The sequence below is a fragment of the Gracilinanus agilis genome, chromosome 1 (assembly GCF_016433145.1).
Source record: "Gracilinanus agilis isolate LMUSP501 chromosome 1, AgileGrace, whole genome shotgun sequence".
NCBI classification, from domain to species: Eukaryota; Metazoa; Chordata; class Mammalia; order Didelphimorphia; family Didelphidae; genus Gracilinanus; species Gracilinanus agilis.
This window is the reverse complement of record NC_058130.1, coordinates 21,020,059-21,041,893: the sequence shown is the minus strand read 5'-3', so window position 1 is coordinate 21,041,893 and position 21,835 is coordinate 21,020,059. Positions and strand designations below refer to the sequence as shown.

The 21,835-nt window shown below is 51.6% G+C and overlaps 1 protein-coding gene across 1 annotated transcript in view; it reads right to left on the bottom strand.

Moving 5' to 3' along the window:
• Positions 1-538: 538 nt before the first annotated feature.
• The window catches only part of LOC123246871 (filamin-B-like), a 163,277-nt gene continuing 141,980 nt past the window's right edge, over positions 539-21,835 (bottom strand). The window contains exons 24-31 of the mRNA XM_044675653.1: positions 20,312-20,628; positions 17,744-17,881; positions 17,541-17,656; positions 15,252-15,384; positions 12,610-12,786; positions 6,160-6,378; positions 5,749-5,952; positions 539-2,182 (exon numbers count right to left, since the gene is read on the bottom strand). Coding sequence (XP_044531588.1) covers positions 1,995-2,182; positions 5,749-5,952; positions 6,160-6,378; positions 12,610-12,786; positions 15,252-15,384; positions 17,541-17,656; positions 17,744-17,881; positions 20,312-20,628 — 1,492 coding nt within the window. The 3' untranslated portion in view covers positions 539-1,994. The remainder of the gene's footprint in view (positions 2,183-5,748; positions 5,953-6,159; positions 6,379-12,609; positions 12,787-15,251; positions 15,385-17,540; positions 17,657-17,743; positions 17,882-20,311; positions 20,629-21,835) is intronic.

The window sequence follows — 21,835 nt, the reverse complement described above, 5'->3', positions numbered from 1 at the left end:
GTGATGGGCAGCGTCCACCTCCCAGGGGGTGCCCAGGGCCGAGTGAAACAGCCTCGAGAGCTCAGCTCTCCCTTTCCCCTCTTCACGGGACTCCGGCTCCCCCTCCCCTCCCCGAGCCTTTGTCCCAGCTGTCCCCCATCCCTGGCAGGCCTCCCCCCACGCCAAAATGCCTCCTATTTGCTCTGGACAGACACGAGTGTGTGCGACCGTGATGTGTCCCCAGGAGGTCGGGAGCCCCCCGACAGCAGGGACTCGGCTGGCGCTGGACAGACAGAGAGACGTTGGACGGTAGACTTGGGGGGACCTTCGGTGCTTCGTTCTATGGCCCCCGATCTGTGATTCTCTAAGTGGCCCTCTGTGTGTGGAGCTGACCCGGCCCATCACCACTCGTGTCAGTGGCTTCCCCTCCTCCCCTTCTTCCCTCTCCCCTGCCCCCCCCCCCGGCCCCGGCCCTTTCAGGCAGGGAGGGACTCCTCTGTGTCACATCCAATGATCAAACCATCCCACCCCAGACAACACTCTCTGACGAGGCGTCAGATTTTAGGGAGCAAAGAGTTTATTTTAATAAGTTATGAGATACAATTTTACAATCCTGCATCTTGGGGCCGGCTTCTCTCCGTCTGCTAGTGTACAAAGTCGTGGGGTACACAGAGAAAGCGACGGGGCGGCCCAGGCGCCCTCCGGCTGGCCGAGGAGCAGGACCCACGTCACACATCCGGGCCGGGCGTCCGGCTCGAGCATCCTTCTTCTGAGAAGGGCGCTTTGAAAGAAGCTCATCAGAAAGTTATCGGGGGCCACAGTGAAGCGTTTGCTATTGGGGGGATGGGAGGGGGAAACAGGCGGGGGGGGGGGAATCATACTCTCAAGCTTTTCACAGGAATGGGATGAAATCTCACAGAAGGGGTCCCGGGCCAAGAAGCCCAAGGCAGGCTCCTGGCCAGTGTTCTCTGCAGGAAGCAACACGATGACGTCAGGGCCCTTCCTTGAACGCTGGACTGGTGAGTTCTTCATAGAAAACTGACTCCCGGTGACTAAGAACAACACCCCAAATGCCTCCCCCGCCTCCTTCTTTCCTGCCCCCCCCCAGAAGGTTCCTGCTTTAGCCCTCATCTCTGCAGGGACCGGCCTCGAGGCCCGTGTCTGGCCCCTTCACACTTGGCTGCCAAGTGAATGATGTGAGTCGGATAAAAGGCTAGTAAAAATCCTGACACGCAAGCAAAATATGTGCAAAGAAGGGAGCCTCTCGGTTGGGTTAAAAAGTAACCTTTGGCAAAGGGACGGCTGCCCGAGGCCTTGGTGGAGCCTAAAGGTAAACACCACCGTGGAGATGCCAGGAGGAAGTAGCGAAGACACGGGAAAGAGCCACCAGGCCCGTCCAGTCTGCTATCAACGTGGCAGGCCTCTCAGAGGAACCCGGCCCAAAGGGTTAGTGTTAAAACTTGGCTAAGGGATGGGGTCACCCTTTTCATCGCACTGGGCCCTAAAATTGGTTACTATCCCTTGAGTACCAAGTCTGAACCCCATTTCCTATTCATTAAAAAAAAAAACAAAAACAAAAACACAGAAACACCTTCCCCTCCATAAACATGTTCTAGAAAAGTCCAAGAGAAAACCAGTAGTTTCCAGGTCCCCAATCTCGTTTTTTGTTTGTTTGTTTTTTGAAAGAAGTTCCAGTTTTGGTTCATGTCCATGACCTGGAATGTCTATCGTGAAGTCATCGCATGCGTGACTTTTAAAGGTTGTTTATGAAGGATGGGACTGAGAGGTATCATTGGAATCGAGTGCACAGAGATGCGCATGAATGACATTTAAAATTTCTAAGCTTTGAGATTTTGAAAAGTCTCCTAAAAGAATAAAAAGTTGAGCATTTACTCCTGGACATACTTAAGTATGAGATGCATATTTAGAGACTACATTTCACTTCCACAAAAGACCCACAAAACTCGGTATAAAAAAATCAACGTTCCAAATAAAGCATTTCATTGGGATCTACTTTAAGGCACTGTGATATGAAAGGGGCTCCCAGGAATATGCTCCTCACCCCACTTGACGGCCAAAACATAATCCCCCTTCTCTTTGACAACATAAGTCACGTTATATTGCTGGTTTCCTACATGTTTCATAGATACTTCTTCACAAGGTGTGGTGGGGCCATGGACGCCAATCAGTAACATATTGGAACCTGAAATACAAAAGGCTTGAGGTTAGATCCCGATGGAATCCAGAGGGGTGGCCATGCATAAGCTATACGAAAAGAACTCTTCTGCTAGGGTGGCTGAGAGACCTTGGAAAAATCACTTAACCTCTATTGCCTCGCCTTTATCACTCTTCTGCCTCGGGATCAATACTTAGTATTGATTCTAAGATTGGTTGTTGCAGATAGATTGTCCATGAAGATGAAAAATGGAGAGTAGGGAAGAGAGCTAGTCTTTGTATTTAGCAGTTTAAGAAATGGCTGGTGATCTTGGAGAGACTATATTTAGTTAAGTGTGGGATCTAAGAGTCAGATCATAAGGGATCGGGAAGTGACCAAAGAGAGGAAGGAGAGACAAATATTGGTTTCTTTTCTAGGGGCTATGAAAGGAAGGAGAGATATAAGATGACTCACAAATAAGACTGTAATTAGAAGAACATCTGATGAGTTTATAAAAGCAAAAGAGAAGGAAGAAGCAACCAGAAGCTCAAAGATAAGCCAAGAATTATTGGACTCTACCAAAAATGTGACCAAAAGGGGAATTCCTATCCATCTTATTTCAGGAAATCATAATAAAATATCTGAGAATGATTCATCCTCAAGGGACAGAATTTATAACTCCAGAATCCACAGGACATCTACAGAGAAGACCATATTCAACTCACCCAGATATAGTGTTGTCAAAACTAATGGCAGAGGAATGACTACAAGAAGCCAAGTTGAAACACAAGATATACAAAACACACAGGATTTTTCATCCAACATGATAAATAATAGCAAATTCTAGAACTGGTACATGATAACCCAAGAAAAATGCTTCTTCATCCCTAAATTAGCTCCCCCCAACTAAACTAAGAATACTCTACTAAGAAATAAGAGAGATGTTTAAATCTGCACAAGTTCCAGAAATTCGTAACACAAAGGAAAAGACTGTATAAGATTTTTGAGATATAAACCAATCAAAATAACTGCCCCAAGGTAAAGTAAAAATAAAATTGCAAAAACAGAATGGCCCGGCACCAAAAGACTGCAACCTGCATCCGGCCCCCACGAGATGGCAGATCAATTGGAGGATTGAAAATCATTAAAGTTATTTTGATCATTTGATTTCTCAATACAGTAAAGGGTGAAGGGGAGCCAGTAGGGACCAAGATGAGATGATTGGGGGCTCAGTGCAGCTATGTGGCTCAGAGGATTAAAAGCCAGGTCCAGAGACAGAAGGTCCTAAGTTCAAATCTGGCCTTAGATACTTCTTCTAGCTGTGTGACTCAGGGTAAGGCACTTAATCCCTGCTGCCTAGCCCTTGGAACCAATATACAGGATTAATTCTAAGATGAAAGTTTAAAAAGTTAAAAAAAAAAGAGAGACGATTGGAATGATTACGGGATGGCTGGAAACGCCTAATAGCCAATGGAGGCCTCCACAGCAGAGAATGGTCAAAACAATGCTTATGTGTGTCCAGCGCAAGGATGTTGGGTCTGTGTCATTTCTAGAGGAAGAAACAGGATTGAAAGGGCACTCCTACCCTCCTCCCACAACTAAACTGAGTCACAGGGAACAATAAAGTGCTTGGACAGATGGGCGAGTTTCCCTAATGCTATCTGTGAAAGCTCTTATTGTCCATGTTAAAAACAAAAAAACAAAAAAAATAGCGAGGGGCACTAATTGAAAGAGAATTAGCCAGGAACGTTTCACAAGATAATAAATACGTATAGATAGTGAGAGGAAGATATCGGCCCTGAACTTGGAGTGTGGCCAAAAATCTAGATTTTGGCAGGGGGAGGTTCCCTGGTTTCTCCATGCATTAAAGAGAGGAGGTGGAATTAGACGTTAATGAATGCATTGGACTATGTCCCGGGTTATCAATAGACCAGAGCTGCATACTGCACAGTGAGCTCCCTCCCATGGTTTCTCCAAAGTCCCAGTATCTTTAGGTTGTTCCATGGGCCCCCAAGTAGCCTTGCGCCCTACCCCGCAGCCTAGGGTCCAAAGAGGCATACCACCAATATAGCAATGACAACAACCCGGAAAAAATTTAAATGCTAACCGCTGGGGAAGGGCTGAATAAACAATGATATATCAACACTAAAAAACTATATATATTCATTGATGAATGGGCAAACAGGTTAAAAAGGAAACTTGAAGGGTGTAGCTACTGAGCTGTCTTGAATGTAATTATGGCACATGAAAATTCCTTAAGTGTAAATAATTATAAATGTATATTTAATTAGATTGCTGTTATAAAATTCAAGGCTTAAACATTTTATAGGGCTTTTTAAAAATGGAACAAGTAAGAAGGTATGGCCCAGTCTACAAATAGAAAGGTACGGACTTTCACATTTACTTACTTCCCTAAGCTATGGCTCCCTTGGGCCCTCGCTATTCAGTCCTAATCACTGGGTGAGGAGTGAGGTCCCTTGGGTTCTAGTCCCCAGTTCATTGGACCCTAGAATTTGGAACTGGAGGTATCTTAAATACTCTCTCTTCTCCCATTTGAGAGATGAAAACATTAAGCCTGGAGACAGGAAGTGACATGCCCAAGCTCACAAAGATAATACCTGGCAAAGCTGGGATTTGAACCCAGATTCCTCACAGTCCAAGTTCTATGCTCCCCTTTGTGGGACATTTGACCTCATTCAGTATATGACCTCAGGTAAGTCCCAGGTCCCTAAGTTCATGCATCAATTCATCCATACATATGTATGCACACACATACATTATTGGTGGAATTGTGAAATGGCACAACCATCTTGGAAAGCAATTTTATGCAAATAAAGTGACTAGAATGTCCATACTCTTTGGACCATACTTTTGGACTTACTGGGCTTGTATCCCAAGGAAGTCAACGATAAGAAGAAAGTCCTGATATACTCTAAAATATCAATAGCAGCACTTTTTATGATAGCTAAGAATTAGAAACAAAGTAGGTGCCCATCAATATGAGAATGGCTAAACTGACTGTGGTACATGAACCTAATGGAATATTCCTGTTGTAAGAAACAATGTGTGTGACGAATACAGAAAGCCCAGAAAGATCTCTATGTACTGAAGCAGAGTGAAGTGAGTAGGAGCTAAGAAAAAGCAAAGTCTATGGAGAGAATAATGACTCACCAAGAAATCAAAAGGGAATGTAACAAAATTGTAAAGATCAGTCGGGTTTCGAATGAAGAGCTATGAGAAGCCCCAGCCTACGCTTCTGTGGAAGTGGGAGGTCCACAGGGACAACACATTGCACACATCTTTACACTTTGTCAATGCGCTGGTCAGTTGTGCTGACAAAAATACTGTTTATTGTATGAGATGGCCAGCTCGCTCTCTGGGACAGAGAGATACTTGAGATAACTGAGGATGATGTTAAGAAATAGAAAATGTGAATAAAAACAACATTTAAAAATGTTTTAAATTTAAAAAATTTTTAAATTAAAAAAATTTTTTTTAATCTAAAATTGTTGCAATCAGTCAAGCACATTTTTCGAGGGTCAGGCCCAGCATCACATGGCTTAACTTGGGGCAGCCACCCTCTCTGTCTCTCCCCCCAACCTGGCTTCACTTACCCGCCTTGCTGCAGTCAACCAGGAAGGTGCTCTTCTGGCCCACAAAAGCTTTCACAAGCCCCGCTCCCTTGGACGTCACCTTACTGGCATCCGAGGAAGCTTTGGGAACGGCACTGTAGCAGGTTTCGGTGGAGGACCTGGTCACTGATTCTACCAGGATGGAAGACGTCTCATTGGCAGAGCCTGGGCTGACGAGGCGTTGACCTAGAGAAAAGAGACATTCTGACCTGTCTAAAACCCACAGAGGTCTTCTAGAGGTTTAGGCCCCAGCCCAGGACTCAACTCTCCCAGATCCCTCGATAGTTTGGGTTGTCAAAAGCCAAGACTAAGGTCACATCTAGAAAACAGATTTCCATCGTAACACCCGTGATTGATTGGGCTCGGTTCCACCCCAGGGAATCCCATTTTTACCTGTCACTTTGGCCTTGAAAGGGCTGCCAACAATGTGGTTAGGCCCGCCATATTTCACACCAATTAGATAACTGCCCGGAGCCATCGGTGTATACATGACTTTGTAACCTTCTGGAGTCTCCTGGCAGTCCATCTTGACCTTGGATGGCCCTTCGATTGTAACAGACAATGTCCCTGGGCCGGCTCTGGTGGTATTGATGAAAAACTCCGATTGGATGCCTGCAAGGAAGTTCTCGTTAGCTTTTGTTCCAGGAAAGAAGTTGGGGTCACGGTAACGGTCAATGGTTGACATCTGTCGTGGACAGGAGGGCAGTGTAGCACTGGATTCTGAGTCAAGGAGACCTGGGTTCAAATCTTGCCTCAAATAACTACCTGTACATGACCACAGGCTTGCTTGCCACTTCATCTGTCTACCTCAATTTCCTCAACTGTAAAATGAAGATAATAATAGCAACTGCTCTCTAGGGTTGAAGTGAGGATAGAGGGTGCCATGTCAGCCTTAAAGTTTCAGGCTGACCCATGCTGAGGCAGAAACATAAAAATGCTATTGTCATGTTTGACATTTGTCTCCAGCCCCCATGCTTCTTTTTATTTAAACAACAACAACAACAAAAACCTGGCCTTCTGTCTTAGAATCAGTAATGTGTATTAGTTCCAAGGCAGAAGAACAGTAAGGGCTAGGCAATGGGGATCAAGTGACTTGCCCAGGGTCACACAGCTAGGAAATGTCTGCGGCCATATTTGAACTCAGGACCTCCCGTCTCTAGGCCTGGCTCAATCCACTGAGCCCCCTTGCTGACCCTAAGTCTGCATGACTTCTAAGCACACTGCTCTGGTGCCTCAGTTAGGAGGCCAAGAGCTCATGGGTTCCCTTCCTTGGGTGATGTCTCATTCACCTTTCTATCTTAATCTTTCATCCCTTTCATTTTACAGATGAAGAGACTGAGGCCCAGGGAGGAGACATATGAGTGGCCCAGGGACCCACAGGGAGAAAACCTCAGAACAGGATTTAGAACCTGCTCTGAGACAGTCTCTCTACTGTCTAGCCAGAGGGTTCAGGATAGGAACAGACTTCACCTACGCTCGTCCCAACAGATCAAAGCTCAGCTCGAAGGCCTTTTGGCTGAGGGCCTCCGCATCATTTCTCAATTCTGCCTAATTAATGGACAGGGAGGCTCCTTAATCAGTTCCCCAGCAAAGCAAACAAGCTTTCTGTAGACCGAGAGAGAAATCTGCCCAACACATTTTCCTGTGTTTAATCAAGCTGGCTCCCAAAGCCCAGACCAACACCCAGACTCCATCCTAAGAGGCTGACTTCTGGGAGCACAGCGTCACGGCTGGGAGGGAGCCATTTGTCTAATCGCCCTCTCTCTTTTTTTACAAATGAGGAAACTGAGGTCAAGGGAGTCAAGTCAAGCCGATAGTCAGTAGCAGAAAAGGATTGGAATGCCGATTTTCTGGCCCTGGCCCATGTCGGGAGATAGGAGGGGTGTCTTTCTGAATAGCCCCCCCTGAGCCTCAGTTACGGGGCTGGCCCCCAAAAGCAGTGTGCACCCAAGAGGGGTTCCCCACACCCGGGATAGGAAATCAACAAGCAAAGGGTTCCCCCCTCACAACCTGTTTCTGCCGGTGGAATGTGGGGCCTTTTTAAAAACAGACGCAGCTGCCAAAAATAGTGTTTTGGGTTTAATTATAGCCGTGACTCCAGGGAATAAATTACTTTTGGCTGCCACTAAAACAAAGGAGCTGCAATCAGCAGTATCCCAAGACATGATCCAGATGTTCCTAAAAGCCTTCAACAACTCCACCGGCATCTGGGGTCCCAGCTCCGTGCCCCGTCAGCTCTAGCTGGTCTTGTCCCAGTTCCTAATCAGTGTGGCTGGGATAGCGGACACAGCTGCCAGGGCAAATGGTCACTGGGTGAGGAGGGGGGGAGGCCCTCAGAGGGGGGCCCTGTTTCCAGGAAAAGTCTAAGGCAGAAGCGGGAGGCTAGAACAGATGTTTTCAAGCAAGGCTGCGGAGAATTAGCAACAGGACAGGAAGAAGGCGCCAAAGTTATTTTGTTCCTGGGACAGACCCTTTCCATTCCAGTGCATTTGGGGGGTGGCGGGGAGCAAGAGAAGGCAGGAGGGACACCTCCCCTCCGAACAAAAGCCCAGGATTCAGGAGCCGCCACGGAGACTGGACCCCCAGCCTTACACCTCCCACTGCCCCGACCTGAGTGAGCGGAGCCTCTGCTCTCCCCATCCCAAGTCTTGCCTGAATTCCGTGTCGCACGTCACCAGCCTGGGAAGCCTCGGCGCTCCCAAGCCGGAGGAAGGCTTCTTCCTTCTCTGTTAACAGTTCTAAGGAGAGACGCGGCGGAGCAGGAGAGCCGAGTCCCCCCCGGGGAGGTGGGGCCAGGCAGGTGCGCACCAGAAAGTGATACGGGGATGCTCGGAGGGAACTGAAGGCTCATTGAGTCCCCAGTGACGAGTCAGCCAAGAAAGCTAAGCCGAGGCGGCCTCGGGCCGTGCGGAGAGAGGCTCAGTGTCCAGGAAGAGGGAGGTGACCGGCCCCAGCGGCCTCAGCGCCGGCCAGCCCACCTCGGAAGGATTGGGTTCGGGTCTGGGCGCCACGCTGCAGGAAGGACAGCGATAAGCTGGACGGCGTCCAGAGGCGGCCAAAGTAAATGGGGCAGAGCCTCCGGGCTATGGCACGAGACGGGAACGTTCGGCTCGGAGGAGCCTCCGGGCAGGGAAGGGGTGCTGGCGGGAGCAAATGTCCCACGGACTGGACTCGGAGGCCCCCAAGGGCGGAGCAGGACAGCAAGGAGCAGACGTTACAAAGAAATCACTTGAGGCTGAATGTCAGGAAGAACCGGAGCGAGAGTGGCGGGAGGCCCCGGGAGTGAGAGTCTCGTCAGAGAGGCTGGGCAGGGGACTTGATGGCCGCAGAGAGTCCTCGAACCCGAGATTCTGTGTAGCTTCGACAACGGACAGGTGGTAAAGCCCAGGCTGTCTTATGATAGTCTCTGGTCCTCAGGCTCCCCCGCTGTAAAATGGGATAATCTCCCTCACAAGGGAGACTCAAACAAGCAAGGCAACCGGCGGGACACTAGACTAGAGACTAGAGACAGAAATGACCAGCCACTCTCATTCCCCCAGAACTCCTTCCCTCAGGAATCGGGCCTGCGGACTGGAAGGGACCGAGGCCAGCCCGCTCCTTCTTACGTGGCTCGCCTCCTAGACTCAGGGCTAGAAGGGTCTCTCCTCAGAGCCCATTTGGGCCTTTTATTACAGATGAGAAAACTGAGACCCAGAGAGATGAAGAGACTCGTACCCAGGGAGGTAGAGGCAAGATGGAAGAGGCCATGCTGTTGCTACTGGGCCCACTTTAGAGCTAAGGAAACTGAGGCTCCATAGAGTTGGGCAACGGGTCCAGGATCCCAGAGTCGGGCAGTGTCTGAGTCAGGACATGAAAAGCCAGAACCTGCAGCTGGATCCCCTGCCTGGCTTGAATGCGAAACCTCCCAAGGCTGCAGCATCCCTGGTCGCCCCGACCTCCACGAAAGGGAAAGGGATAGCGCCCGCCTTTTCATCGGTAACACACTGATGCCGGGGTCTGGGGGGCCCAGAGCGGGCAGGCAGCCCGCAGGGGTCAAGGAATCGGCTTTGAGCCGCGTGAGAGATAGCCAGATGGACATCTGGAAAGGGCCTGGCAATGGGGGAGGAGGCGTTGGATAAATAAGGTGCGAGCCCTCCACAAGGGAGGATTTATCCAAGATCTCCTCCCCAGCCCCCTGCCAACGCCGCTCTACCTTCTCTGCCACCCCCACGGTTCGGTCTGAAACCTGAGCCCCGAGAGAGCATGTGAGACCCCAAAAGGAGGCAGGAGAAAGACGAATACCCAGGGCGAGGCGGCGGGCACAGCGTGGCACAACCCGGCTTGGCTCAGGCCGGATCCCTGGGCGCCAAGCCATCGCTGGAGTCCCAGGCCAAGGCCCAGGAGCAAGGCAGTAGCCTTGAGTCCATGGAGACCCTGTCTGGGTTATTCTGGGCCCGGGCCCAAATCCTGCTGTGCGCTCAGAGAGGCGGGAGGCAGGAAGAGGGGAGCAGAGGGCAGAGACGAGCGTGCCTGGGGTTCAGCCCTCCACTGGCTGTCTCTCATGTGATGGATTGCCTTCCAGGAGCCATCAATACGGCCTTGTTCCAGCAGGAGGGGCCCCGAGGGGGTCAGGGCTAAAGGTGGGAGTCAGACTCCAGTGAGGCCGGATCCAAGCTCTCTGGAAAGACAGAATCCTGTTCTTTGTGGCGCTGAGAGGGCCGGGCACCTGGCAGGCCGGACCCAGAGAGAAGGTTCAGGCTCCACATTTGGCCAGCCACCCCTCGAGCCAGGGAGCCTCCTTGGCCACTTAGCCTGCGCCTGAGCTCCTGACAGGCATCGTCTTCAGAGATCTCAAATGACTTTCCCCTCAGAGGTTTTGGGGAGAAAAAAGAAGAAGAGACGTCCAAGAGGGGGCCACCAGCCACGGCCTCCCATGTTGGACCTCAGCTGAGCCTCCCACATCAGAGTTCCCAAGGCTTCTGCCTCCTCCAGGAGAAACGCCCTGGGCGGGAGAGCACAGACTCCAGAGGGATGGCAGAAGTGGCATCCTGGCAGCCATCCTGTTTCCGAGAGGAGCAGAGGCCATTCCACATGTGTCCAAGCCATCCTTGACCCCCGAGCGAGGCAGGCAGAACCAAAGGAGCCTCCCGTCCCCCCTGCAGGAGCTACGGCTCAGAGACGTGACCCTCCCTGGGCTCCTACAGCCAGACACCCAACGGACTCTTTGTGACTCTTTTCTGCTTTCCTTTTCTTCAGGCATCCAGGGAATACAAGGGTAGAAGCCAGGCCTCATGAGCCAGGGAGACCCGACTTCAAATCATGCCTCAGACGCTTCCTAGCTGGGTGATCCTGGGCAAGTCATTTCACGCCTGTTTGCCCCAATTTCAGATCTGTAAAATGAGGGGACTGACTCGATGGCCTTTCTAAAGTTCTGTTCCGGCTCTAAAGCTGTGATTCTCCGCTCTTCCGGGTCCGTGACTAGAGCGAGGGACGGGACGAGCTTCTTAGGGAACCTGGCCAGCTCTTCACAGCACAGCGGCTCTCAGCATCCTTGGTGCGAGGACGCTCCCCCAAGCGCGTTAGTGTGTGGGTCTTCTCCACTGACATTCGTGCCACTAGAAAGGACCATCTGTCAGGGTGAGCAGGAAAACCGTTCTGCCCTCGCAGATCTCCCGAAAGGGTTTGGCGACCACAGGCCAGAGAGCAGCCATTCTGGACGGGGATACAACTGGCCACGGGGCTCGGCCAGGCCGCCAGGGAGCTTGGAAGGATGAGCTCCAACGTACCAGCGGGGACCGCAGGGACAAGAAGGCGGCTGCTCTCAGACAGAGCAGGGGTGGGACGGGGGATGCAACATCTCCTCCCCCAAGTGGGTACCTCGAGGCATCAGCAGGACCCACCCCCAGTGGCCACTGTACGGCCGGGGACCTGAGGCTCCTTCGGGGAAGCAGCCGCCATCCTGCCCTTCCAAGGCCAGCATCCCATGGGCAGAGCCAAGCGCCGTCGAGCGACTGCGTTACGGAGGCACACCAGGCACGTGCTAACTTTTCGAAGGGCTTCTTTAGGTAGACTAGAAACTCCTTGAGGGGACGAACCATTTTATTCCTTGAATTTGTATTCTTTATATTGTTTCTATGTACCGCAGGAGTGTGTATCCATATACGTATATTCTGTTGTTACATTCAGTCATTTTCAGTCACGTCCAACCCTTTGTAACATTATTTCGGTTTGGTTTTGTCTTTTAAACTCTCACCTTCCATCTTACAGTCAACACTATGTATCGGTTCCAAGGCAGAACGGTAAGGGCTAGGCAATGGGGGTGAAGTGACTTGCCCAGGGTCACCCAGCTAGGAAGAGTCTGATGCCAGATTGGAACCCAGGTCTTCTTGACTCCAGAGCCACCGTTCTAGCCACTCAGCCACCTGCACACACACGCACAATCTCAGCACAGCGGTATTAAGCCGAGCATGGCTGCCTCTGAGCAGGGGCTTAACAGATAATAATAAGCCCTGGAGGGTATCAAGGCCGATGGATTCTCTCAAGCCTGGGAGGCAGGCAGCAGGGGGGAAGCGCCACGACACCTGGCAATGCCCCTGCGGACATCAGCCTCACAGAGAATCAGAAGGAAGAATGGAACCGGGCCGCGAGGCTGAAGTTCGTTCCATCCTCCACCATCACCAGATCTTGCAGATTTTCAACGTTGAGGGTAGCAACAACAACAAAAAGGCATTTCTAGCATCCTTTAAGCTCCTGCATGTACCTCTGCTGCCGGGCAGAGCAGCCAGGAACGAGGAGGAAAGAGGAGCCGGTGCGGCCCCATGTGCGCCCCATCGGGGCTCCGGGTATCTCCGGGGAGTCGCTTACCTGTGGTGCCCCCTTCCAGGCCGGCTCCGTACGCGGAGACGAGGGCTGGGTTTCCAGCTTGTCCCGGATCCCCAACACGAACTTTAAAAGGGCTCCCAACGGCGTGGCTCCCGTTGAACTTGACGTCGATCGTGTGGACGCCGTTCTCGTGGGGGATGAAGCGAACGGCGTACTTGTCTACACAGGAAGAGGAGGACAGAGGTCAGGGGATGGAGAAGGCCAAAGGAAAGACTTTAGGGTTGGTTTGTCAAGCTTCCAAAGGAATCCCAGAGCTGATCTCTTGGGGATCAGTCTCTTGGGAAGAGCCTCCAGATCTCAGTCCTGTAAAGCTCAGAGCCGAGGGCTGGGGCACAAAGACAGAAAACAGGAAGCCCCCTTGATCTCCGAGGGGCTCTCCCTGGCCTGGAGGTGCTGAGAGCAGTCTCCCAAGGCACAGAGTAGGGAGAGGGAGTTTTGAAATGAGATAATTAGGGGGCAGTGAGATGGCTCATTGGACAGAGAGCCAGGGCCAGAGATGGGAGGTCCTGGGTTCAAGCCTGGACTCAAATATTTCCTAGTGGTGTGGCCTTGGGAAAGTCACTTAACCCCCACTGCCTGCCTTGACCACTCCTCTGCCTTGGAACTGATACTTAGCACTGATTCTAAGGCTGAAGGCAAGGATTTAAGAAAGATGATGAGAAAACTTGGCCACAGCTTCCTTCTGGCTCATTAAGAACATGCCTTTCCTTTAGTGGAGGGACAGAGGGCAGGGCTCCCTGGGACCCCAGCTTGACCTCTTTACTAGCGGGCTGGCTTTGAGAAAAATCACAACTTTCCGGACTGGCAACAAAGATGGAAGCCTTCAGTGCCCTTTCTGTAAAACTATATATGGGGAGAAAACTGAAACTCGGCCCAAAGGAAAGATGGAGTTTGCCTTCTTCAAGGCCTCCCTCCCTTCCTGGGCTCTGAAGACTGTGGGACAATAGAGATCATTTACAACATCCCTCTGGAGCATCCAAATCCAAGAAAGCCATTCACAGCCAGGGGGTTTCCCGTCACTGCTATCTCCCTGATAATGCCCAGGGCCGAAAGGTTTTATAACTCCTCAAAGTGGCCTGGAAGAGGCACCTTTGGGATCAGGAAAGTGTGGCGATGTGGACAGAGCTGGCCCCGGAGCTAGGAAGCCCCAGTTCTGACATATTCATGCTGGCTGTGAGATCCTGGCCAAATCACTTCATCAATTGGCGAGCCAGGCACTCTTAAGAACCGGAAGGGACTTTAGAAATCATCTTGGTGGACCACCTTCATTTTATAAAAGGGGAAACTGAGGTCCAAGGAGGGGCTGAGTGAATAGTGATTTGCCCAGTCACACAATTTAGTAAGTGATGAAAGCAGGATTTGAACTTGGGTCCTCTAACTCCTCAGGGAGAGGCTCTTTAAGGTCCACTATCAGCCTACGATCATCCGAATCTCTTGGACACTTGACCAAAGGGAGCCCCATGAAGCTGAATTTGAAATTTACTTTACAAAGTCTATGATTCTGTTCAAATCTGGCCTCAGACACTTCAGTTGTGGAACCCTGGGTAAGTCACTTAACATCAACTGCCTAATCCTGGCCCCTCGTGTCTTAGAATTGATACTAAGACAGAAAATAAAGGTTTTAAGAGAGGAAAAAAGTCTGATTCTATCAGTTTCTTCCCATTTATACACAGTTTACTCTTTAGCCCTTGGTGGAGATTTTCTTTTTTTCCTTTTCTCCCTCTGCCTCTTGTCTTACACTTCCTGGGAGTCCTAGAGCACAAGACCAGGAGGAGGCGGGCAGCAGGAGTTAAGCGACTTGCCCGTGTCACACAGCTAAGAAGCATTTGAGACCAGATTTGAAGGCAGGACCTCTAACATCTCCAGCACCGGCTCTCCATCCCCTGAGCCGCCTTGCTGCCCGCCCTCTCAGAGGACATTTCCAAGAGTTACTGGGGCTGAAAAAATAAAAGGTGCCAAAAAGTAAAAGTCCGCTCTTCCTCAGACCAGCCGCCCTGTCTTGGGCCAAGCCGACGCTCGGTAGTTCAGGAGAACCGGCCGGTGCTTGAGTCTCGACCCTGGCACAGCCTTCCGCCCCTCTAGCCCTGGAGGAGACGTCAGGGTTTGATCCGAAGGCAGAATCCTCGCACGGAGGGTGGAGATGACAGAGTTTGGAGGATGCCAGGCGGGACGGTGCTGCTGGCTCTGGTCCACGTCCGGGCATCAGCTAACAATTGGCCCAGGAAGGAGGACGGGAACCTCCCACTGGGAGGGACCTCTTTAAGGTCAAGCCCACGGACCTGCCCGTCCAGGACAAGGGCCTGAGCCAGCCACGTTCCGGCTTGGGTGTGTCCAAGTGCCATTCACTGGGCTTTACAGCCACGGCCCCGGGGTGAGGGCAGGCTGGCGACTGCTGGGTTAGAGTAATGCCCGATGGCAGCGACCCCCTCTGCCAGGCAGGAGGCATCTCTGGGCAGATACAACAAAACCAGAAATGCTCTCTACGTGTGAGCCCCCGCCTAGCCTCCCCCACGAAGCCGGGTAAAGCTTTCAGATAGCTTCGCTGCGGAGGCCAGGCCACCCGCCTCCCCCTGGAGGACGCAGCGGGTCTTTGGGGGGCCCCTGCGGATGCCCACTTTTCTTACCTGGCTCCAGTTCAGAGACGTGGCACTCTTCTACCGCCCCCGAGGGGCTGTGCACTTTGGCGTCGATCTTGCCTTTGGCCCCGTTCAGCCTTATGGCGAAGGATGCCGGCTGGTTCACTTTTAATCCCGATTCCTGAGTATTTAAGACAGCAGATGAGTTACTCCCTTCGGGGGCTTTTCTCTAAGCCCCCTGGAGCGCCCCAAATGGAAGGGGAGCACGCCATCAAGGCTCTGCGTCGGGGGACGAGGGGATGGCGGCTCCCTGGAGCAGGGACTCGGGACCTCCCGGGCCACAAGGGCCGCTGGCCAGAGCCCTGAATAGGCGACAGGCTGCCCCGAGGGAGAGGGAGACACCCCGCTGCCGTGCGGGCACGTTCCCCAAGGGGGGAAGGGCCTGACAGCACGCGGAGGTCCATCCTAGCGATGTGGCCCAAACCCCCGGCCGGGGAGGCTGCTTTTCCATTGTAGGACTAAAGAAACCTTTCGGGAACATCGTGCACCAGTTTTCCTCTGGTTTGGGCGGTCCATTCTCTGCCTTACTTTGGGGGACATTTTCCTTTTCTGGACCATAAGACCACTTCAGAGGCCATCTAGCCGGACCTCATCCCTTTAGAGCTAGACAAGATGAGGCCCGAGGGGGCTAAATGACTCCCCCAAGGACACAGAGATAATTAGGGGCAGAGACGGGATCTGAACTCAGAGCGCAATACTAGGGCCATCGTCTTGTCCGCTGATGCCTCCTTTTAAAAACATTTTGATTTTGATTTGTTTGCTCATAAATTGCCCCCTGGGCATGGCTGGTCCTCTCTCCGTGGGCACAGTCTCCCGTCAGCACCATCCTAGAAGCTTTTTCCTGGCTGGTGGTCCCCTTGGGCCCCGGGGTTATCTACATGCCATGATGGCACATCCTATGTAGATTTTTCTGGGGATGCAGAGGAAGACATTTAGTGTTCTGGGAGGAGAGACCACGGCCAGAATTCACGAAAGACGACGGATGGGCTGTGCTCTGTCCTGGGAGACACCAACGAGGGTGACGAGCCATCAAAGAATTGAAGATTAATGCTAGAAAAATTTAACTTGAAAAGAAAAAGGCTCGAAAGGTGCCTCTGACCGCCTTTCCCAACTCCCCCACACTCGGCACACGGCCTTCGGAGACGTGGGCCTGGCCCGCCGTCGGCCCTCTGCACGCGAGGACAAGGGGCCGGCTTAGGATCGTTCCCTCTGGGCGGCCGACTCACGAGGAGAAGCTCCCCGAGACACACCGCTGGCCAGCGCGGTGCCCGGGGGGCGCCACGAACCTGTCTGCGGGCCCCTCAAACCCGAAGAGGGAGATAAAGGCCGGAGAGCCGCTCGAGCCAGTCTCCTGGGCCTTATCTCTCTCTGGAGGCTTCGTTCGGGGGCAAAGACAGGAATTCCTGTCAAGAAGTCTTTAAGTGAAACACAAGAAAAACATCAACACCACGACGACACATCAGAAACCTTGTTCTTATTCCGGGGCACGAGGGGGGCTTCCTCCGAGGGGGGCTCTTGCTCTCCCCCGAATTACACTAGACAAAGAAGGGCCCACGGGAAGGAGCCCCTTGTCGTGGGGAGTCAAAGGCTCCACGAGAGGGAGGACCCTCGGGTTTTCCCTGTGTTTGTAGCCCCAGAGGGGGGTCCGTAGCAAGAACTGAACGAAGCCTTTCTCTCACTGGCTCCCTAAAAGAGCCGAGTTCAAGTCTGAGATCTGAGACTTAAATCTGGGTGACTTTGGGCAAGCCCCAAACTCTCGGGCCTTGGAAGAAAATGTGGATAAGTAAATTAAAAGGGGCCTCAGCTTCTTGATGAATAAAACGCGGGCAGAGCCAGACTTTGCCCACAGGGCTGCGGGGAGCTCAGAGAGCTCTTTGAACACCCCCAAAGCGTCCATGCGAGGCAGCGAGGCCCTGGAGTCTAATTCGAGTCCTGACTCTGAGATCCGCTAGCTGTGGGGCCAGAGGAAATTCATGTCAGCTCTCCGGATCACAGACTATTCAACTATAAACTGTAAAATCAAGGGAAATTCCCGAGATTGTCCAGGTTGGCCGGATGCCTCTAAAGCAGAAACCACTTCTTGTGGCCTGGCTTTCCAGCCCCAGTGCTTGCTGGTCCTGAAGACCGGAGGAGACCTAAAAACAAGGGCTGAGCCGCCGATCTCGGGGAGCCCGGCACTGACGGACAACCTCTGTCTGGGAGAGAGACGGGTGTGAAGAACAAGGGCCTGAGCGGTCAGTCTGTGGCCAAGCGGCCAGATGTTTCCTTGTGCCTCACCTGAAGGCTCATAACAGTGAGTCTGCGGGCATCGTCGGAGGGGGCGACGACTGGAACCAAGTAGGGGCTTTCTGGAATGTGCTCGTCATTGAACTTGATGGAGACCTCGTAGTTGCCTAGGAGACAAGAGAGCCCCGTTAGTGCGGAGAGCCGGGCGCAGCATCCTCTCCCAGGGCGTGTCTCCTGCTCGCGTGGCCACGTACCAGGCTCCTGGGCGATGTAGGACACGCCGCAGGACCCGTTCTTGTGGTCGTCGAAGGTGATTTCTGCTTTGCTCGGTCCTTCGACGGCGATCGAGAGGCCCCCGGCGCCTGCTTCTCTGGTCCAGATGCTAAACTCCGCTGGAAGAGGCAGACACACCTGGTTAGGGCCCAAAGGACGCCCGGGGGGCCCCCCTCCAGCCCAGCCCCTTTCTTTCTGCTCCGGCCAGACGGTTCCACCAAGCCAAGGCAGGGAAAGCGTGGAATGGAGATGGGCAGCCAGAACTGCCTGATATTCCCAACTCTACAACGGACCCGTTCAACAAATATTGATTAGGCACCCACGCATCGTGCTAAGCACAAGGAGAGGCAAAAGACAGTCCCTCTCCTCAAGAGGCTCACAGTCTAACGAGCTAGCCACACGCGGGATAAAGGGGAAATAATGAAGGAGGGAAGGCGCTAGAAGTCAAAGGGGTTGGGGAGAGCGTCCTGGAAATGGGAGGATTTTAGCTGGGACTTAAAGGGAGTCACGGAGGGCAGCAGCTCTAGCAGAGGAGGGAGAAAATGCTCAGAGCCAAGAGGCAGAGAGTCTTGTCGGTTGAAACCGGGAGGCCGCCGGATGAAAAAGAAATGTGTTGGGGGAGAAAGGTGTAAGAAGCCTGGGAAGTTTTCAGCACACTGCATGGGACTCTGCTTATTAGGTCATGATAAACTCGCAATTCAGAAGTGATTTCCTTACAGACTCCTGAATCCCTTCAATTCTCTCCTCTCCCACAGGGGAAGAGATGGGCACAAGAACACTGGTTATAATTACGTGTTTGGCAACCCACAATTCTTTCCAGCTTCTAAAAACAATTGACCAGCTGCAGATTGAGAGGTGGAAGGGAACCAAGTGTCTCCCGGGGCTCTGCCCGGCCCCTCTTCTCTTTTCCCATTATTCTATTTTCCTCTGGGGATTTCATCAATTCTCATGCTTTTCAATGAGCCTCTACACGGACGGTTCTTGGATCTATTTCTCCATCTCTAAGCTCTCTCCTGGCCTCCAGATCAGCATTTCCAACTGTCTCTCAGACATTTCAAGCTGAAGATCCAACAGACATCGCAATACGTCCAAAAGTGAACTCATTATCTTTTCCCCTAAGCCCTTCCAAATTTCCCCATTATCCTCTAGGCTACCGGTCACCCGGGGGAACAGCCTAGGTGTCTTCCTTGACTCCTCGCTCCCTCATTCCCCAAATCCAATCTGTTATCCAGTTCTGGAGATTTTACCTTCCTATCATCTCTCACGTGTACCTGCCCCCTTCTCTCCTCTGCCACCTCCCCTCGGTAAGGTCTCATCACCCCACACTAGCATTATTGTTTTTTAAACCCTTCCTTTCCATCTTAGAATCAATACCATGGTATCGGTTTCAAGGCAGAAGAGTGAGTGACAAGGACTAAGCAACTGGCATTAAGTGACTTGCCCAGGGTAACATAGGTAGAAAGTTTCTGAAGCCAGATTTGAACTCATGACCTTCCCATCTCCAGGCATGGCTCTCAATCCACTGAGCTGCCACTACATTATTTTTCAATTGCCTTCTGGTTGATCTCTCTTCCAAGTCTCTCCCTTCTCCAACTCAGCTGGCCTAACATTCCCAATTCCTATCTAATAAATAATCTCCACTTGCTTCAAATATAAAACCTTATTTGGTCTTCAAAGTCCTTCCTAACCTACCCTCCTGACCTTTCCAGTCTTCCTATAGCTTCCACACCCCAAGCCCACCTTCGATCACGTACTCTTCAACCTCATACTGGCCTTCCTTCTTGCTATTCCAGCTCCTGACGCCATGATGTATTTTCATTGGATATTTCCCAAGCCTGGGAAATCTCCTCCCTCTTCCCCTCCTGATTTCCTTCAAGTTCCACCTAAAATCTCACCTTCTACAACAAGCCCTTCCCAATTCCCGCTTCGTGCTCGACAGCCTTTCCACTGGCGATTTTCTCCAAAATTGGCAATAATCTTGTGGGCAGCTTGTTTGTATGTCACCCCGCCCCCCCCATCAGCCTGGGAAATTGAGGGCAAGGGCTGTCTTTTGTCTTTCTTTGTATCTGCAGGACTTAGCACAGGGCCAGGCACATGGGCCCTTGATAAATGCTTATTGACCAACAAAGCGAAACAGAATTGCACCCATATGAGAAACTTTCTCTTAGCTCTTCTCCCAAGAAGAGGGCCATTTCAGCTTCTTTAAGGGCCCAATTTGGCCTTTACATTCATGAATCCTCCCCCTCTGGTTTCCCATCACACCACTAAAATAACCAACGATGCTTAGCTTCAGCAGATGTTCCCATCTTTGGAAGAATTTAATGCTATTTATTTATTGCCTGGAATCTTGGCCAACACACCAAACCTCGCAGGACCTCCATCTTCTGAATGATCAAAGAAGGACTATAAGACTTCTGAGGACCCATCCTGTTTTGAGTCAACATCCCTAGAGTCCCCCATGGGTGCCTGGGAAGGTCCTCCATTGGACATAGGCCAGTGTGGCCTTCTATTTCTTGCTTAAAGAGAGCAAATTCACACACATTTCTCACCTGGTACTCCTGCTTCACCTCTCTCAAGGCCTGGGCCCCCAGCTCGGACTTTCTGGGCACCCCCTTCCCCAAGAGGTCCAACAGTGAATTGGAAAGGGCTTCCCGTCACATGCTGCCCTCGGTATTTGACGCTCACTGTGTGTACTCCCATCTCTTGGGGTACAAATCGGACACAGTGAGAGCTCTTCCCCATGGGTACAATCTCTGCTTCAGTCATGCGGCCGGAAGGGCTGGTGACGTGGGCTGACATGTCCGCACTGTCTATTTCTAAAACAAACAAAAGAAAAGAGGAAGAGAGTGTGTGTAATGAGTGCCATTAGGGTGAGGGAGGGAGAATGGGGCACTTTCACACAAGGAAACATGCAGGACAAGGTGCGAGGGGCAAGCTGGCACCCAGGCCTGAAATGTGTGCAGTCTCAGAATGCAAGCTCCTTGAGAGCAAGCCCTGGCACGCTTCTCTCTCTGTATTCCCAGCTTCCTGCACGGGCATGGCACATAGTCGTTATTAATAAATGCTCGCTCATGGATCGATGAGGCTCTCTTGGTGCTGCTGCTGCTTACCCTACTGTTCCCCCATACGCTTGCTTTGCTTCCATCTTGGAAATTGGATTAATCGACCTTATTGTCTCTGAAAGTCTTGAGTGGCGGAGATCGTGGAGCCTTGTGGAGGAGCCCACCGGTATTCTTTTTACCACCCTTCTAGACCAAGCTCCATCCAGCAAAACCAACCAAGGGCCCAAGCGGCTGGGACCCAGCGAGCCATCGACTAACACTAATGTGGAGACGACTGTCTGGATGGAGTAGGAGAGATGCACACAACTCCAACCGCACTACCTTGGGACTAGAGGCAGGGGCTTCACACACGGGGAGAACGAGCTGGATTCCTCCCCATCAAGAAACTATGCCATTCCCCTCACGCAACAAGCCAGCACATACTTTGGAGAGAAAGTGTGGCTTATCAAATGCTTTTTCTCTTCTTCCTTCATTTTTTTGGTCTACATCAGTCTTCAAAGATAAACTGAAACCTAAGCAGAGTCAAAACCTTCAATACATCAAGAGCTCAAAGGTCCCAACAAAATGAAATGATGGCTTTAAATCACCAATTCTGGGGAAGGAGAGCATCTGCTCATTTCCATTCCCTAAACAAAGGGCTTGCTGCATGCAGAACACCCACAGCATGACAGAACGGGACCCGACTGCCTACAACCAGGGTCCCAGAGCACCTTTCTCTTCAACAGAAGCGAGCCGAGAGGTTCAATCAATGGTTGAGAATCCCAAGAGGAGAATCTAGCTGATGCACAACTGGGATCTGGGGACATTTCTTTTACATGGGAGACAGAGAATGGTAATGAAGCAAAGAGGGGAGAGAGATTTTCCCAAGCGTCATTTGGAAAAGGAAGAAAAGGAGAGAAGGGGGGGAGGGAGGAATGAAAGGAAGGAAGGAAGGAAGGAAGGAAGGAAGGAAGGAAGGAAGGAAGGAAGGAAGGAAGGAAGGAAGGAAGGAAGGAAGGAAGACTATGATCA